The sequence below is a fragment of the Dendrobates tinctorius genome, unplaced genomic scaffold, assembly GCF_039654945.1.
Source record: "Dendrobates tinctorius isolate UK_male_01 unplaced genomic scaffold, ASM3965494v1 ptg000395l, whole genome shotgun sequence".
NCBI classification, from domain to species: Eukaryota; Metazoa; Chordata; class Amphibia; order Anura; family Dendrobatidae; genus Dendrobates; species Dendrobates tinctorius.
Window position 1 is genome coordinate 295,110 of NW_027362061.1, and position 14,692 is coordinate 309,801.

General features: G+C 47.0%; 1 protein-coding gene across 1 annotated transcript; it reads left to right on the top strand.

The window, feature by feature from the left end:
* Nucleotides 1-9,590: 9,590 nt before the first annotated feature.
* Nucleotides 9,591-14,335, top strand: LOC141076216 (oocyte zinc finger protein XlCOF8.4-like). The gene is made up of 3 exons (XM_073563573.1): nucleotides 9,591-9,750; nucleotides 13,991-14,114; nucleotides 14,193-14,335. Exons 1-3 carry the CDS (start codon nucleotides 9,727-9,729, stop codon nucleotides 14,333-14,335), a joined length of 291 nt encoding a protein of 96 aa, XP_073419674.1. The 5' UTR covers nucleotides 9,591-9,726.
* Nucleotides 14,336-14,692: the final 357 nt, after the last annotated feature.

A 14,692-nucleotide genomic window follows, 5' to 3' on the forward strand; every position in this document is an offset into this window, starting at 1 on the left:
TAATGTTAACCTTTTTTCTTTATAACAAGCTATTTCAGTTTCATATATCTAATAACTGATGGACTCAGTTATATTTCTGGATTTTAATGAGGTTTATTGTATTAACAGAAAATGTGCAATCTGCATTTAAACAAAATTTGACTGGTGCAAAAGTATGGGCACCCTTATCATTTTCTTGATTTGAACACTCCTAACTACTTTTTACTGACTTCCTGAAGCACTAAATTGGTTTTGTAACCTCATTGAGCTTTGAACTTCATAGCCAGGTGTATCCAATCATGAGAAAAGGTATTTAAGGTGGCCACTTGCAAGTAGTTCTCCTATTTGATTCTCCTATGAAGAGTGGCATCATGGGCTCCTCAAAACAACTCTCAAATGATCTGAAAACAAAGATTATTCAACATAGCTTTTCAGGGGAAGGATACAAAAAGTTGTCTCAGAGATTTAACCTGTCAGTTTCCACTGTGAGGAACATAGTAAGGAAATGGAAGAACACAGGCACAGTTCTTGTTAAGCCCAGAAGTGGCAGGCCAAGAAAAATATCAGAAAGGCAGAGAAGAAGAATGGTGAGAACAGTCAAGGACAATCCACAGACCACCTCCAAAGACCTGCAGCCTCATCTTGCTGCAGATGGTGTCACTGTGCATCGGTCAACAATACAGCGCACTTTGCACAAGGAGAAGCTGTATGGGAGAGTGATGCGAAAGAAGCCGTTTCTGCAAGCACACCCCAAACAGTCGCCTGAGGTCTGCAAAAGCACATTTGGACAAGCCAGTTACATTTTGGAAGAAGGGCCTGTGGACTGATGAAACAAAGATTGAGTTGTTTGGTCATACAAAAAGGCGTTATGCATGGAGGCTAAAAAACACAGCATTCCAAGAAAAACACTTGCTACCCACAGTAAAATTTGGTGGAGGTTCCATCATGCTTTGGGGCTGTGTGGCCAATGCCGGCACCGGGAATCTTGTTAAAGTTGAGGGTCGCATGGATTCAACTCAGTATCAGCAGATTCTTGACAATTATGTGCAAGAATCAGTGACGAAGTTGAAGTTACGCAGGGGATGGATATTTCAGCAAGACAATGATCCAAAACACCGCTCCAAATCTACTCAGGCATTCATGCAGAGGAACAATTACAATGTTCTGTAATGGCCATCCCAGTCCCCAGACCTGAATATCATTGAACATCTGTGGGATAATTTGAAGTGGGCTGTCCATGCTCGGCGACCATCAAACTTAACTCAACTGGAATTGTTTTGTAAACAGGAATGGTCACAAATACCTTTATCCAGGATCCAGGAATTCATTAATAGCTACAGGAAGCGACTAGAGGCTGTTATTTTTGCAAAATGAGGATCTACGAAATATTAATGTCAATTTTATGTTGAGGTGCCCATACTTTTGCACCGGTCAGATTTTGTTTAAATGCAGATTGCACATTTTCTGTTAGTACAATAAACCTCATTTGAATCCAGAAATATAACTGAGTCCATCAGTTATTAGATATATGAAACTGAAATAGCTGTTGCAAAAAACAAAATTGTTATAAAGAAAAAAGGCTAACATTAATAGGGGTGCCCAAACTTTAACATATGACTGTATAAGAAGCGAGGCAGTGACACCATTTTTAATGCATGTGTTCTGCCGAGCCAGGATAACTTTGAGGAAGCCCATCTATCCAGGTCCCTCTGGAAGTTTTGGATCAGTGGAGTGTAATTCCACCGAAACAGAGGTGACCTGTTGGCTGTTAAGTTGATACCCAGATATGTTAGATACCGTATTTTTCAGACCATAAGACGCATTTTTTTCCCTCAAAATTTTGGGGGAAAGTGGGGGGTGCATCTTATGGTCGCAATATACTAACCTGCGGTGCGGTGGTGGCAGCGGGCGGGGCTCTGCGGTGCGGTGGTGGCAGCGGGCGGGGCTCTGCGGTGCGGTGGTGGCAGCGGGCGGGGCTCTGCGGTGCAGGGTGGCGGCGAGATCTGAACCCGCGCATGCGCCGTCCCCGGACCGGCGGCCATCTTTCCGGCAGCCATGTTCCCGGAGGCCACCGCAACATGGCGGCAGCCAGCAAGGGATGTGCGGGGGACTCCGGGCTGCGAGGAAATGCCGGCGGAGCCGCCGCCCCTGCACCGGAGCACAGCCCGCCACCACCCTCACCCAGCACAGGCCACCTGCCCCTGCCCCAGCACAGCTGCCCCAGCACAGCTGCCCCTGCCCCAGCACAGCTGCCCAGCATAACCAACCTGCCCCAGCACAGAGCCGTCACCGCACGAGCCTGGACCACTGAATGACCCCTGTGAATACTCCTCCACCTGTGCCGGATCCCTTCCCAGGTAAGCTGAATTCGGACTGTAAGACGGACCCCCATTTGACACATTATTATTTTTTTCCCTATTTTCCTTCTGAAAATTGGGGTGCGTTTTATGGTCCGGTGCGTCTTGTAGTCCGAAAAATACAGTAATGTTCTTTGTCTATAAACCCAAAATGGGAGGCTATATTAGTTTGCTCTGTCTTAGGAAAATTTACAAAAAATGCTTTGGATTTATCAATGTTAATCTTTAACCCTGAGATCATCTCAAATTCGTGAAGGAGGGAAAACAAGTGAGGGAGTGTAGTGTGGGGACTTATTAATGTTAGCAGGAGATCATCCGCAAAGAGGCTGACTTTATAGTGGTCTCCCATATTCTCAGGGCCCAGGATATTCTGATCTCTCCTTATTGCTTCCACAATGGGTTCCATTGCAAGTGCAAAAAGATCCGGAGATAGAGGACAGCCCTGCCTGGTACCCTCTGAATATTAATTGGAGGGGGATGTGGTGATGGGAGTTTTACATAAGCGATAGGGCTATCATATAACAATTGGAGGCACTTTATAAGTTTAGGGGAGAATCCGACTTCCGATAGAACCGTAAAGAGATACGACCAGGACACCGAATCGAAAGCCCTCTCAATATCTAATGCAAGCAGGAGAAGTCGCTTTCGCTGTAGGTTAGTTGTATGAATAATATTTAACCCTCTCCTAATATTATCTGGGGCCTGTCGCGCTGGTATAAAACCAACCTGATCCCGATGGATGAGGTGAGGGAGGATTGATCCTGTTAGTCACAATGGATGTAAAGATTTTGAAGTCAATGTATAAGAGGGATATAGGTCTATAATTTGTTGTGAGATGATCTTTCTTAGGATTAGGGATTACGGTTACATGCGCCACGTAGAGCTCAGGGGGCAGCTGTGAGCCATTTAGTAGTGAATTACAGAGGTTTTTATATGTGGTGTCAGCACATCGCTGCATTTTTTATAATATATTGCTGTAAGACCATCCGGCCCCGGGGCCTTTCCTCTTTTTAGTTTTTTGATTGTTGAAACTATTTCCTCCTCAGAGATGTGTAAATGGAGTTGTTGTGCCGCGGACTCAGTCAGGTTAGGTAGATGTAGTGTGTGAAGGAATGACTCCAGTAGTGAGGGGGGGGTGATTGTGGGGGGAATACAAATTCTGGGGGTATTCATTATAAGTGCTATACATGACATCGGGGTGGGCTGAGATCTGACCCTTAGGGTCTTTTATAGAGGAGATTATATCCAGTGACTCTCTCATTCTGAGCTTACGAGCGGCATCTTATTAGGCTTATTGGCATGGTGATAAAACGCGGCTTTACTCCAAGTTAGCGCCTCTCCGTTCTGGTGGTGAGAATGGCGTCTAATTGTCATTTCATATCTTGTATTTGTGTAGAGAAGTATAGGGGTGAAGATCGCTGATTGGCCAATTCTAACTCCTGCAGTTTCTCCTCCAGTCTGGGCTGTAATTCAGACCTTTCTTCTTCCTGTTGGCCGCTAACTTATCACAGAACCGGGAATAGATTTTCTGTGCGCGAGTCACATTGCTCCAAGTGAGGCCTCCTCCGCTGTGTGAGTTTAGGGGAAATTTGTTACATCTTCTCTTATAGCGGTTACTTTAGAGATTTGGGCATTTTAGCTCCTGGTGTGGAGTCGATAGCACAATCATATGCCGCCATATAGTAGACGGCCGGTAACTGGTGAGAATTCCCTCCTGTGTGGGGTCTATTTCCCTCCAGAGAAATCACACGTTACATTCCACACATAACACTGTGTAGAGAAGGCGGCGCGGGGTAATTGTGCCAGTAGTGAGGGGCGAATAATGGCGGGAATGTCACTGACTGAGGAGAAGGCTCCATGGTGGTCTGCACTCCGGAGATCATGTGACCCCTGACTCCTCCCCTCCTGTGACCTCATCACAGGTCCTGTGCACAGAGCAGCCATATATGTGGCGTGTGGCTCTGCAGGTTAGTGATCGGCAGTCCAGCTCTTCTTTCTCCTTTCCCCACTTTTCTCCCTCCTGTCCCTTCACTATAAAGCCTGAGCCTCATTATACAGCTGTACAGGGGTCTAGTGAAGGCTTTTTAGCCCTTTCCTCATACTGTAGCTCCTGGGGACAGGCCCTCACTCCTGTCCCTTCACTATAAAGCCTGGGCCTCATTATACAGCTGTACAGGGGTCTAGTGAAGGCTTTTTAGCCCTTTCCTCAGACTGTAGCTCCTGGGAACAGGCCCTCACTCCTGTCCCCTCACTATAAAGCCTGGGCCTCATTATACAGCTGTACAGGGGTCTAGTGAAGGCTTTTTAGCCCTTTCCTCAGACTGTAGCTCCTGGGAACAGGCCCTCACTCCTGTCCCCTCACTATAAAGCCTGGGCCTCATTATACAGCTGTACAGGGGTCTAGTGAAGGCTTTTTAGCCCTTTCCTCAGTCTGTAGCTCCTGGGATCAGGCCCACACTCCTGTCCCTTCACTATAAAGCCTGGGCCTCATTATACAGCTGTACAGGGGTCTAGTGAAGGCTTTTTAGCCCTTTCCTCAGTGTGTAGCTCCTGGGAACAGGCCCTCACTCTTGTCCCTTCACTATAAAGCCTAGGCCTCATTATACAGCTGTACAGGGGTCTAGTGAAGGCTTTTTAGGCCTTTTCTCAGACTGTAGCTCCTGGGAACAGGCCCTCACTCCTGTCCCTTTACTATAAAGCCTGGGCCTCATTATACAGCTGTACAGGCGTCTAGTGAAGGCTTTTTAGCCCTTTCCTCAGACTGTAGTTCCTGGGATCAGGCTCTCACTCTTGTCCCTTCACTATAAAGCCTAGGCCTCATTATACAGCTGTACAGGGGTCTAGTGAAGGCTTTTTAGTCCTTTCCTCAGACTGTAGCTCCTGGAAACAGGCCCTCACTCCTGTCCCTTTACTATAAAGCCTGGGCCTCATTATACAGCTGTACAGGCGTCTAGTGAAGGCTTTTTAGCCCTTTCCTCAGACTGTAGCTCCTGGGAACAGGCCCTCACTCCTGTCCCTTCACTATAAAGCCTGGGCCTCATTATACAGCTGTACAGGGGTCTAGTGAAGGCTTTTTAGCCCTTTCCTCAGACTGTAGCTCCTGAGATCAGGCCCTCACTCCTGTCCCTTCACTATAAAGCCTGGGCCTCATTATACAGCTGTACAGGGGTCTAGTGAAGGCTTTTTAGCCCTTTCCTCAGACTGTAGCTCCTGGGAACAGGCCCTCACTCCTGACCTTTCACTATAAAGCCTGGGCCTCATTATACAGCTGTACAGGGGTCTAGTGAAGGCTTTTTAGCCCTTTCCTCAGACTGTAGCTCCTGGTCACCATGTGATCTCACCATAACCCTAACAAGCGAATTAAGGTGTGAAATCTTGATCAAAATTATCTCAGTACACAAATCTCTAAATGTGCCCAAAGTTTTGCATCGCCCCTTTTACTTTTTGCAATTATGAAATTGTCTATATATATATATATATATTTTTATTATTGTTGCCTAAAATACAAAGGCCATGTGTCATCTTAGAGGTTCGGCCTTTTAGAGATCATTTCATCTTCATCTTACTACTGCTCACAATAACGGTCATTTTGACCAGGGGCGCCCACACTTTTACATGCCGCTGTCAATGCTTCATCCCACTGGTGCTCAATATTTAATAGGGTCTTGCTATTAATCTTAATGAAAATTTCGGTTAATTTCTTTGAGCTGTTATTACTAGAGATGAGCGAATATTGTCGGAGAAGTTGTTATTGGCTAATATCGCTTACCGGATAGCTGCATCGGGACCCCGGATCCCTGGAGCGCTCCCGATAATCAGCTGCATGTGTCGCTCTCCATGCAGGTGCTGTGACTATCACACAGCGCGACACACGCAGCTGATTATCGGGAGCGCTCCAGCACACTGAGTCCTGCACACACTGAGGCCCCTGATCATGTGACCCCTGACTCCTCCCCTCCTGTGACCTCATCACAGGTCCTGTGTGCACAGAGCAGTCATATATGTGGCAGACACTCCTGGTCTTCTGCTTTCTGGGCCGGTTCCTCCTGTGAGTCCTATTAACCCTTTCGCTCCCTGTATTCTCCTTTCTGACTAGGACAATATCTGAATTCGGACAGTGTGACAGAAATTTAAGCAATGTGGAAGGAAAAAATGACAATTTTACTTTTTTCCTCACAAAAATGTGACTTTAGCCCCAAAATTGGCAGCGTAACAAATCCTTATTTTCCCCACTGTAGTTTGTAGACTCCATATACAGATCCCTTAAGTGAGAAAAGAGCTGAATTCCCCACTTAAGTTATTGCATTTTGGAAATTGCCCCCACTGGGAATTTATCTCCAGGTAAAGGCACAATTGTGTCTCCATGGGGGTTGTGCTCGCAGCCCAACATCGTGTGACCCTCCAAAGAAATGCCACCCCGCACCATTACTGACCACTGCCAAACCGGTCATGCTGAAGGATGTTGCAGACAGCAGATCGCTCTCCACGGCGTCTCCAGACTCTGTCACGTCTGTCACATGTGCTCAGTGTGAACCTGCTTTCATCTGTGAAGAGCACAGGGCGCCAGTGGTGAATTTGCCAACCCTGGTGTTCTGTGGCAAATGCCAAGCGTCCTGTACGGTGTTGGGCTGTGAGCACAACCCCCATCTGTGGGCATCGGGCCCTCAGACCATCCTCATGGAGTCGGTTTCTAACCGTTTGTACAGACACATGCACATTTGTGGCCTGCTGAAGATCATTTTGCAGGGCTCTGGCAGTGCTCCTCCTGTTCCTCCTTGCATAAAGGTGGAGGTAGCGGTCCTGCTGCTGGGTTGGTGCCCTCCTACGGCCCCCTCCACATCTCCTGGTGTACTGGCCTATTCCTGGTAGCGCCTCCAGCCTCTGGACACTACGCTGACAGACACAGCAAACCTTCTTGCCACAGCTCGCATTGATGTGCCATCCTGATTGAGCTGCACTACCTGAGCCACTTGTGTGGGTTGTAGAGTCCGTCTCATGCTACCACGAGTGTGAAAGCACAACCAACATTCAAAAGTGACTAAAACATCATCCAGAAGCATTGGTACTGAGATGTGGTCTGTGGTCCCCACCTGCTGAACCACTCCTTTATTGAGGGTGTCTTGATAATTGCCAATAATTTCCATCTGTTGTCTATTCCATTTGCACAGCAGCATGTGAAATTGATTGTCAATCAGTGTTGCTTCCTAAGTGGACAGTTTGATTTCACAGAAGTTTGATTTACTTGGAGTTATATTCTGTTATTTAAGTGTTCCCTTTATTTTTTTGAACAGTGTATATAGATAGATAGATTTTTTTTCTTTGCATTGGAGGGTCCAATTCCAGCTATTGCTGTGGGATCTGTGATTTCTATCTACTCCACTGTGTACAGGATAATAGAGTATAATAAAATAGTTATGGACGAGACGTAACTAACATTGTGCAGTGACTCTGCTTTCCATATAGTGATGGATATTTCTTGTTGATGAAACTGTGATTTTTTTTTCCACTTCAAACCTTTTTTTAAACCCCTCTGATCAGTGCGATCATACAACATACAAGCCTCTGATGGCTCCGGTGATGCCCTGTACTACTGTAGTGCCGTGTATCATCACTGCCTGTCAGTGTAATACTAACGGCCCCATACACATGAGATCAGAGTTGGCTGAACGGTCATTTGGCAGACGGCGATCTCTCCCGACTCCCCCATACACACAAATATTCCAGCTTTCCTGTGGTCTGTATGAGAGAGTCGCCTCCAGACTCCTCTAGAGGAGGATTATCTACAGGAAGAACAAACGGATTATCCTCTGAAATTCAGGATGCCGGATCCTTCTCTGCCCTGACATCATCTGTCTGGAGGCCCCCAAATACATTGTATGGTCGGCCAAACCCCCCGAAGTCAGTGCTTTCATGGAACTTTAGTCTAATGTGTATGGGGGCGTTATAAGGTAACTTATTGGACGCTGCCTCTGGCCCGACCTAATAGACCTTCATACATTGCAGCCCAGACCCCGTTATTAGGCATGTAAGTATCGCAGTAACTAGGCCGCCCCATACTATCGAGTACTTGGAGGCGGGGGGCATTCAGCCAAACTCTGTCACACCTTCTTAGATGTCATGTTTGCTTTTCAGGGTTTTTGTTGCAGCCTCATCTGTGCCGTCCCTGCGGTGTACATCTATGTTCTGGGGCCCAAAAAGATTAATTTCTTTTTAATAAATGTTTAACATGTTAAAAACTATAAAATGTGTTTTGCTTTTTAAATATTTTTTTCTTCTTACAAGAATTGTTGGAGCCAATTTTCCTTAGAAACATTTAAATTTTGGCTTTTTCTGGAGTTTTTCTTGTAACATAGGAAAGCCTAAGGCCAGAAATAATCCCCATAAATCACTGTACATGGAGACTTTGAGATCAGATCATTTCTGTCCGCGTTGATTGTGGAAACAAAAAATCTTTTCTAAAAGCCTCAAACTTCTGTGTGTGACTCAGAGCTGAGATCTAACGGGATAGAAGATTCCAGTGCGGGGAAGACGGGAAACCTTCATATAGACGGCCGGTGGGGATGGAGGCAGTGACCGACTCTGGCCAAATCTGTCTCTAGAGCCGCAGTAGAAAATGAAGATGTCGTCCTCACCATGAAGGAGTTATTTCTCATGTCGCGTGTAATGAATCTCTCCTGCAGTATTGCTAATGCCGATTCCAGTGTCGGTAATGAGACGAGAATTAGCGTTATGGAAGATGAGTCTATGAGGAACGTGTTCAGCTGCCGACTCCGAGGAGGAAACTGCTTGTTGTCTGTGGCCTAAATATATAGGTTTTATTAGTAGATGTCAGGGGAGAAAACTAAACCCTGTAAGATAATAAATCTCCTCATATGTTTCCCTTATTATCTCCAGTAATTGTATTATTACACAGGATTCTTATGATGTTACATCGGATCATCTTCTTCTCATTCAGGTCTCTACAATATCGGATCCTCTCAGTGAAGATCTTCTACAAAAGAGAATTTTCCTGCTTTACCCATCAAGGATGTATATGGACAGAGACAAGATGGCGGAGAGGATATTACACCTCACCCTAGAGATCCTCCTCCGTCTCACTGGAGAGGTGAGAGATTCTGATGATGTCACATTACATCATTCTTATCTATGGGAATAACAGATGGACAGAACTGGAGAGGTGAGGACTCTGGAAATGTCTGTAGTGAGAGTTATTAATGTGTCTCTCCATTACCAGGATTACACAGTGGTGAAGAAGACCTCTAGTGATCGCTGTCAGGACCCTGTGTCTGAGGGATGGGGAAGACCCCTGAGCCAAATCACGGGGCCTCCACCTCACCCCCTGATCCATGAGGACATCAATGACCAGAAGATCCTAGAACTCATCTACAAGATGATTGAGCTGCTAACTGGAGAGGTGACATTGCTGGGAATGCTGGGACATTATTACTATTTATTTATAAAGCACCATTGGTTCCATGGTGCTGTACATGAGAAGGGGTTACATAGAATTACAGATATCACCGACAGTAAACAAACTAACAATGACAGACTGATACAGAGGGGAGAGAGGACCCTGCCCTTTCGGGCTTACATGCTACAGGATGGTGGGGAAGGAGACAGTAGGTTGGGGGGGTTGCAGCAGTTCCGGTGTTGGTTGAGGTGATATCTGCGGTAGTGGTTAAGAGGTAGTGGAGTCATTGCAGGCTGTAGGCTTTTTTGAAGAGGTGGGTTTTCAGGTTCCGTCTGAAGGATCCGAGTGTGGTTGATAGCCGGACGTGTTGGGGCAAAGAATTCCAGCGAATAGGGACACTTCGGGAGAAGTCTTGGAGGCGGTTGGGTGAGGAGCGAATAAGTGTGGAGGAGAGAAGGAGGTCTTGGGAGGACCAGAGATTACGTGAGGGAAGGTATCAGGAGATTAGTTCAGAGACATATGGGGGAGACAGGTTATAGATGGCCTTGTAGGTCAGTATTAGTAAATTGAATTGGATACGCTGAGGGAATGGGAGCCAGTGAAGAGATTTGCAGAGGGGAGAAGCAGAGGAGTAGCGAGGAGAGAGATGAATTAGTCAGGCGGCAGAGTTAAGGATGGACTTGGGAGATGCAAGGGTGTTAGCAGGGACGCCACAGAAAAGGATGTTGCAATAGTCGAGGTGGGAGATGATGAGGGCATGCACAAGTAGTTTAGTAGATTGAGAGTTGAGGAAGGGACAGATTCTGGAAATATTTTTGAGCTGGAGGCGGCAGGAGGTGGAGAGAGCTTGGATGTGCGGTTTGAAGGACAGGGCAGAGTCAAGGGTTACTCCCAGGCAGTGGACCTTGGGTAGGGGGGAAAGCGTGATGTCAATTGTTATAGAAATGTCGGGTAAGGAAGATCTGTGAGATGGGGGAAAGATGATGAGTTCAGATTTGTCCACATTGAGTTTGAGGAAGCGAGAGGAGAAGAAGGAGGATATGGCTGATAGACACTCTGGGATTCTGGAGAGCAGAGAGGTGACGTCTGGGCCAGAGAGGTAGATCTGAGTATCATCGGCATAAAGGTGGTACTGGAATCCATGGGACTCCATGTTGCCCCAGGCCAAGTGTATAGATTGGGAAGAGTAGGGGTCCTAGAACAGAGCCTTGGGGAACTCCAACAGAGAGAGGGTGGGATGAGGAGGTAGTGTGGGAGTGGGAGACGCTGAATGTGCGGTTGGAAAGGTATGAGGAAATCCAGGATAGGGCGAGATCTTTGATGCCGAAGGAGGAGAGGATGTGTAGTAGGAGGCAGTGGTCAACTGTGTTGAAAGCAGAGGACAGGTCTAGAAGGAGGAGTATAGAGTGTTGTCCCATAGATTTGGCTGTAAGTAGGTAATTGGTAATTCTGGTCAGGGCTGTCTCAGTGGAATGATGGGGGCGGAAGCCAGATTGTAGATTGTCAAAGAGCAAGTTAGATGAGAGGTGGGAGGAAAGGTGAGCGTGGACATGCTGCTCCAGGAGTTTAGAAGCGAATGGGAGCAGCGATATTGGGCGATAGCTAGATGTGGCTATTGGGTCGAGGGTCGGCTTTTTAAGGATAGGCGTGATTGTGGCATGTTTGAAAGCAGAAGGGAAGGTACCAGAAGTAAATGATAGGTTGAAGAGGTGGTTTAGGGATGGAATAAGAGTGGTGGCGAGGTTGTGGAGGAGGTGAGATGGCATAGGATCAAGTGCACAAGTGGTGAGGTGTGATTTGGAGAGATGAGCAAGCTCCCCTTCAGTGATGTTATATAGGGAGGTTATGGGGTTTGGGCTTTGGTCTGGTGTGTAAAGGGGTTGTGGTGGTTGAGCAATAAAGACATGCCATGTTTGGGCCATCTTGTTTTTGAAGTGTGCGCAAAGTCCTCGGCAGAGATGAGGGAGGTTGGAGGGGGCAGTGGTGGGTGGAGGAGGGAGTTAAAAGTACTGAACAACTGTTTGGGGTTGTGGGATAAGGAAGATACAAGGGATGTAAAGTAGGCCTGTTTAGCAGAGGTGAGGGCAGATTTGAATGCAAGTGTTGCTTGTTTGAGTGCAGTGAAGTCGTCTTGCGAATGCGTTTTCTTCCAGCGCCGTTCTGCAATTCTGAATGCTTGCCGACGCTTTTTAGTGGTGTTATTGTGTCAGGGTTGTCTATTGATTCGTCGCACTCTGTTATGCATGACAGGGGCGACCTAGTCGATGGCTGATGCAAGAGTGGCATTGTAGAAACTAGTGGCAGTGTCTGTGTCGTGGAGTGAAGATATGGAGGACAGTGGTAGAATAGAGTAAGAGAGTTTGTGAGTGTCTAGATGTGTGAGGTTTCTGTGGGGGTGCGCATGCTGCTGGACATGGGTGACAGGTGAGGAGGACAGGGATGAGAAAGTGCGTAGATGGTGGTCAGATAGAGGGGAGGTGGTGAAGTTAGAAAGACAGCAGAGGCGGGTGAAAACCAGGTCTAATGTATGTCCGTCTGTGTGGGTGGCTGAGGAGGACCACAGAGTAAGTCCAAAGGATGATGTAAGGGACAGGAGTTTGGAGGCTGCTGAATGGTGGTTGTCAATGGGGATGTTGAAGTCACCCATGATGATGGTGGGAATGTCAGCAGAGAGAAAGTGAAGGAACCAGGTGGAGAATTGGTCAATGAAGGCAGTGGTCGGACCTGGAGGTCGGTATAGGACGGCCACTTGGAGGTTGGAGGGAGAGTAGATGCGGACAGAGTGGACTTCAAAAGAGGGGAGGATAAGGGAGGGTAGAGGTTGGATTGGGTTGAAGCTGCAATTGGAAGAAAGGAGAAGGCCCACTCCCCCGTCATGTCTGTTGCCAGGGCGAGGAGTGTAGGTGAAGTGGAGGCCGCCGTAACCTAGCACAGCAGGGGAGGCAGTGTCGGAGGGTGTCAGCCATGTTTCGGTGAGGCCAAGGAAGGAAAAATTACGAGAGGTAAAGAGGTCGTGAATCACATGGAGTTTATTGCAGATGGAGCTGGCATTCCAGAGTGATCCAAAGAGTGGGAGCAGGGTGGTGGGTGTCAAGGGCATGGATTTGAGGTGGGAAAGATTTCTGGTGTTTGTGTTGATTTGGGAACGATAGAAGGGGGTAATAATGGGAGGTATGGGCTGTGGGGGTCCAGGGTTGAGAGATATATCGTCAGCAGTGAGGAGAAGCAGAGAGAGGGAGAGCATGTGGGAGAAGGAGGGTGGGTGGCTTGTTTTGTATTTTATTAGGAGAGCTCTGAGGTCAAGGAGCAGGTCAGCAGAGGAGGTCAGGTGGGGAGGCAAGAGGGAAGGAGAGATTATTATTTGGTTAGCGGGTGATGGGGTTTGCGGATAGCGAAGGAGAGTGAGGAGTAGTGGAGCCAAAACTGTTAGTGCGTATGTCAGCATGGTGAGAGTAATATAAAAGGCAAAAGAAATTTAGTACATCTAAATGCAGCAGTTAGTCATACCTTCTGGTCACTTCAGGCTCATTTCAGATGTTATCCTTAGAAAACATCCTTGCAATGACAGACCGAGGTCAGACAGACCTCTTAGTCTGAATTTATACTAACTTAACAGCACATGAAAGGGCCCAGGTGTGATCAGAAAGGGAGGAGCAGTAGGGAGACTGGATGCAGACACAGGAGACGATTAATTAAAGTCACAAGAGGAAATGCAAAGGGAGATAGTATTGCAGCCAGAACACATACCAGTGATAGCAGACAGATACAGGGGTGATTGGGGTTCAGGAAAGCTGGGTGATGATGGTATTGCAGCCTGAACACATACCAGTGATAGCAGACAGATACAGGGGTGATTGGGGTTCAGGAAAGATGGATGATGATGGTATTGCAGCCGGGATACATACCATTGATATCAGACAGATACAGGGGTGATGATGGTATTGCAGCCGGGATACATACCATTGATAGCAGACAGATACAGGGGTGATTGTGGTTCAGGAAAGATGGGTGATGATGTTATTGCAGCCAGAACACATACCTGTGGATGAAGCAGATCAATTGTCAGAGTGATAGTAATAGTGAAGCATAGTAATAATAATAATGAAGCATCTAGAGCAAGGGAGTCATTTTCAGGCATATTTCAGATGTTATCCTTAGAACGACATCCTTGGAATGACAGACTGACATTATACAGTAACACTATGAAGGGATCGGGTGATGACGGTATCATTGTATGTGTCAGGTTCCTATAAGGTGTCACGATGTCGCTGTCTATTTCTCCATGGAGGAGTGGGAGTATATAGAAGGACACAGAGATCTATACAAGGACGTCATAATGGAGGTTCCCCAGCCCCTCACATCTCCAGGTAATAGACAGGACTAAATACACACCGCATATAATATATGTAGAGAATGAATTCAGTCCCTGTATGTGTTTCCTCCAGATCTATCCAGTAAGAGGACAACACCAGAGAGATGTCCCCGTCCTCTTCTTCCACAGGACTGTAACCAAGAAGATCCCAGTGTTCCTCAGGATCATCAGGTAGATGGAGAGAAGGTGTCAGGAGATCTCCCCTATGATGTGTAGACGGCTGTGAAGGTCTTGTGCTCAGTCTTGTTTTATCCACCAGTATTATATGTTTTATACTTGTGTGATGAGAACGGTAGAGATGGCAGGATTAGAGCTGACACCAGTGACCGGAGGTAAACTTTTTACCTCCAATCACAGCTGAGCGGTTATGCTGTGTTCTGACAACGTGGGAACCACGGCTCTGTGACCGGCGGGGATGATTTTACCGCCAATCAGAAGCGCTACACCGGTGTTTACCGCACCTTCACACAGCTTGGGAAACACCGGCTTTTGTGCTGTGCATGATCGGCTATATTCTGCTATTAAATCAGCAAAAGTGTTGTGCCTGCCATCTGATGTATATACTTCTCATCA

Excerpts from the sequence above, each read along its gene's own strand:
- LOC141076216 (XM_073563573.1), top strand. The coding sequence starts at position 9,727 with ATGATTGAGCTGCTAACTGGAGAG. Across the intron at positions 9,751-13,990 it reads TTGAGCTGCTAACTGGAGAG|GTTCCTATAAGGTGTCACGA; the intron begins GTGACATTGCTG and ends TGTATGTGTCAG. Across the intron at positions 14,115-14,192 it reads CCAGCCCCTCACATCTCCAG|ATCTATCCAGTAAGAGGACA; the intron begins GTAATAGACAGG and ends TGTTTCCTCCAG.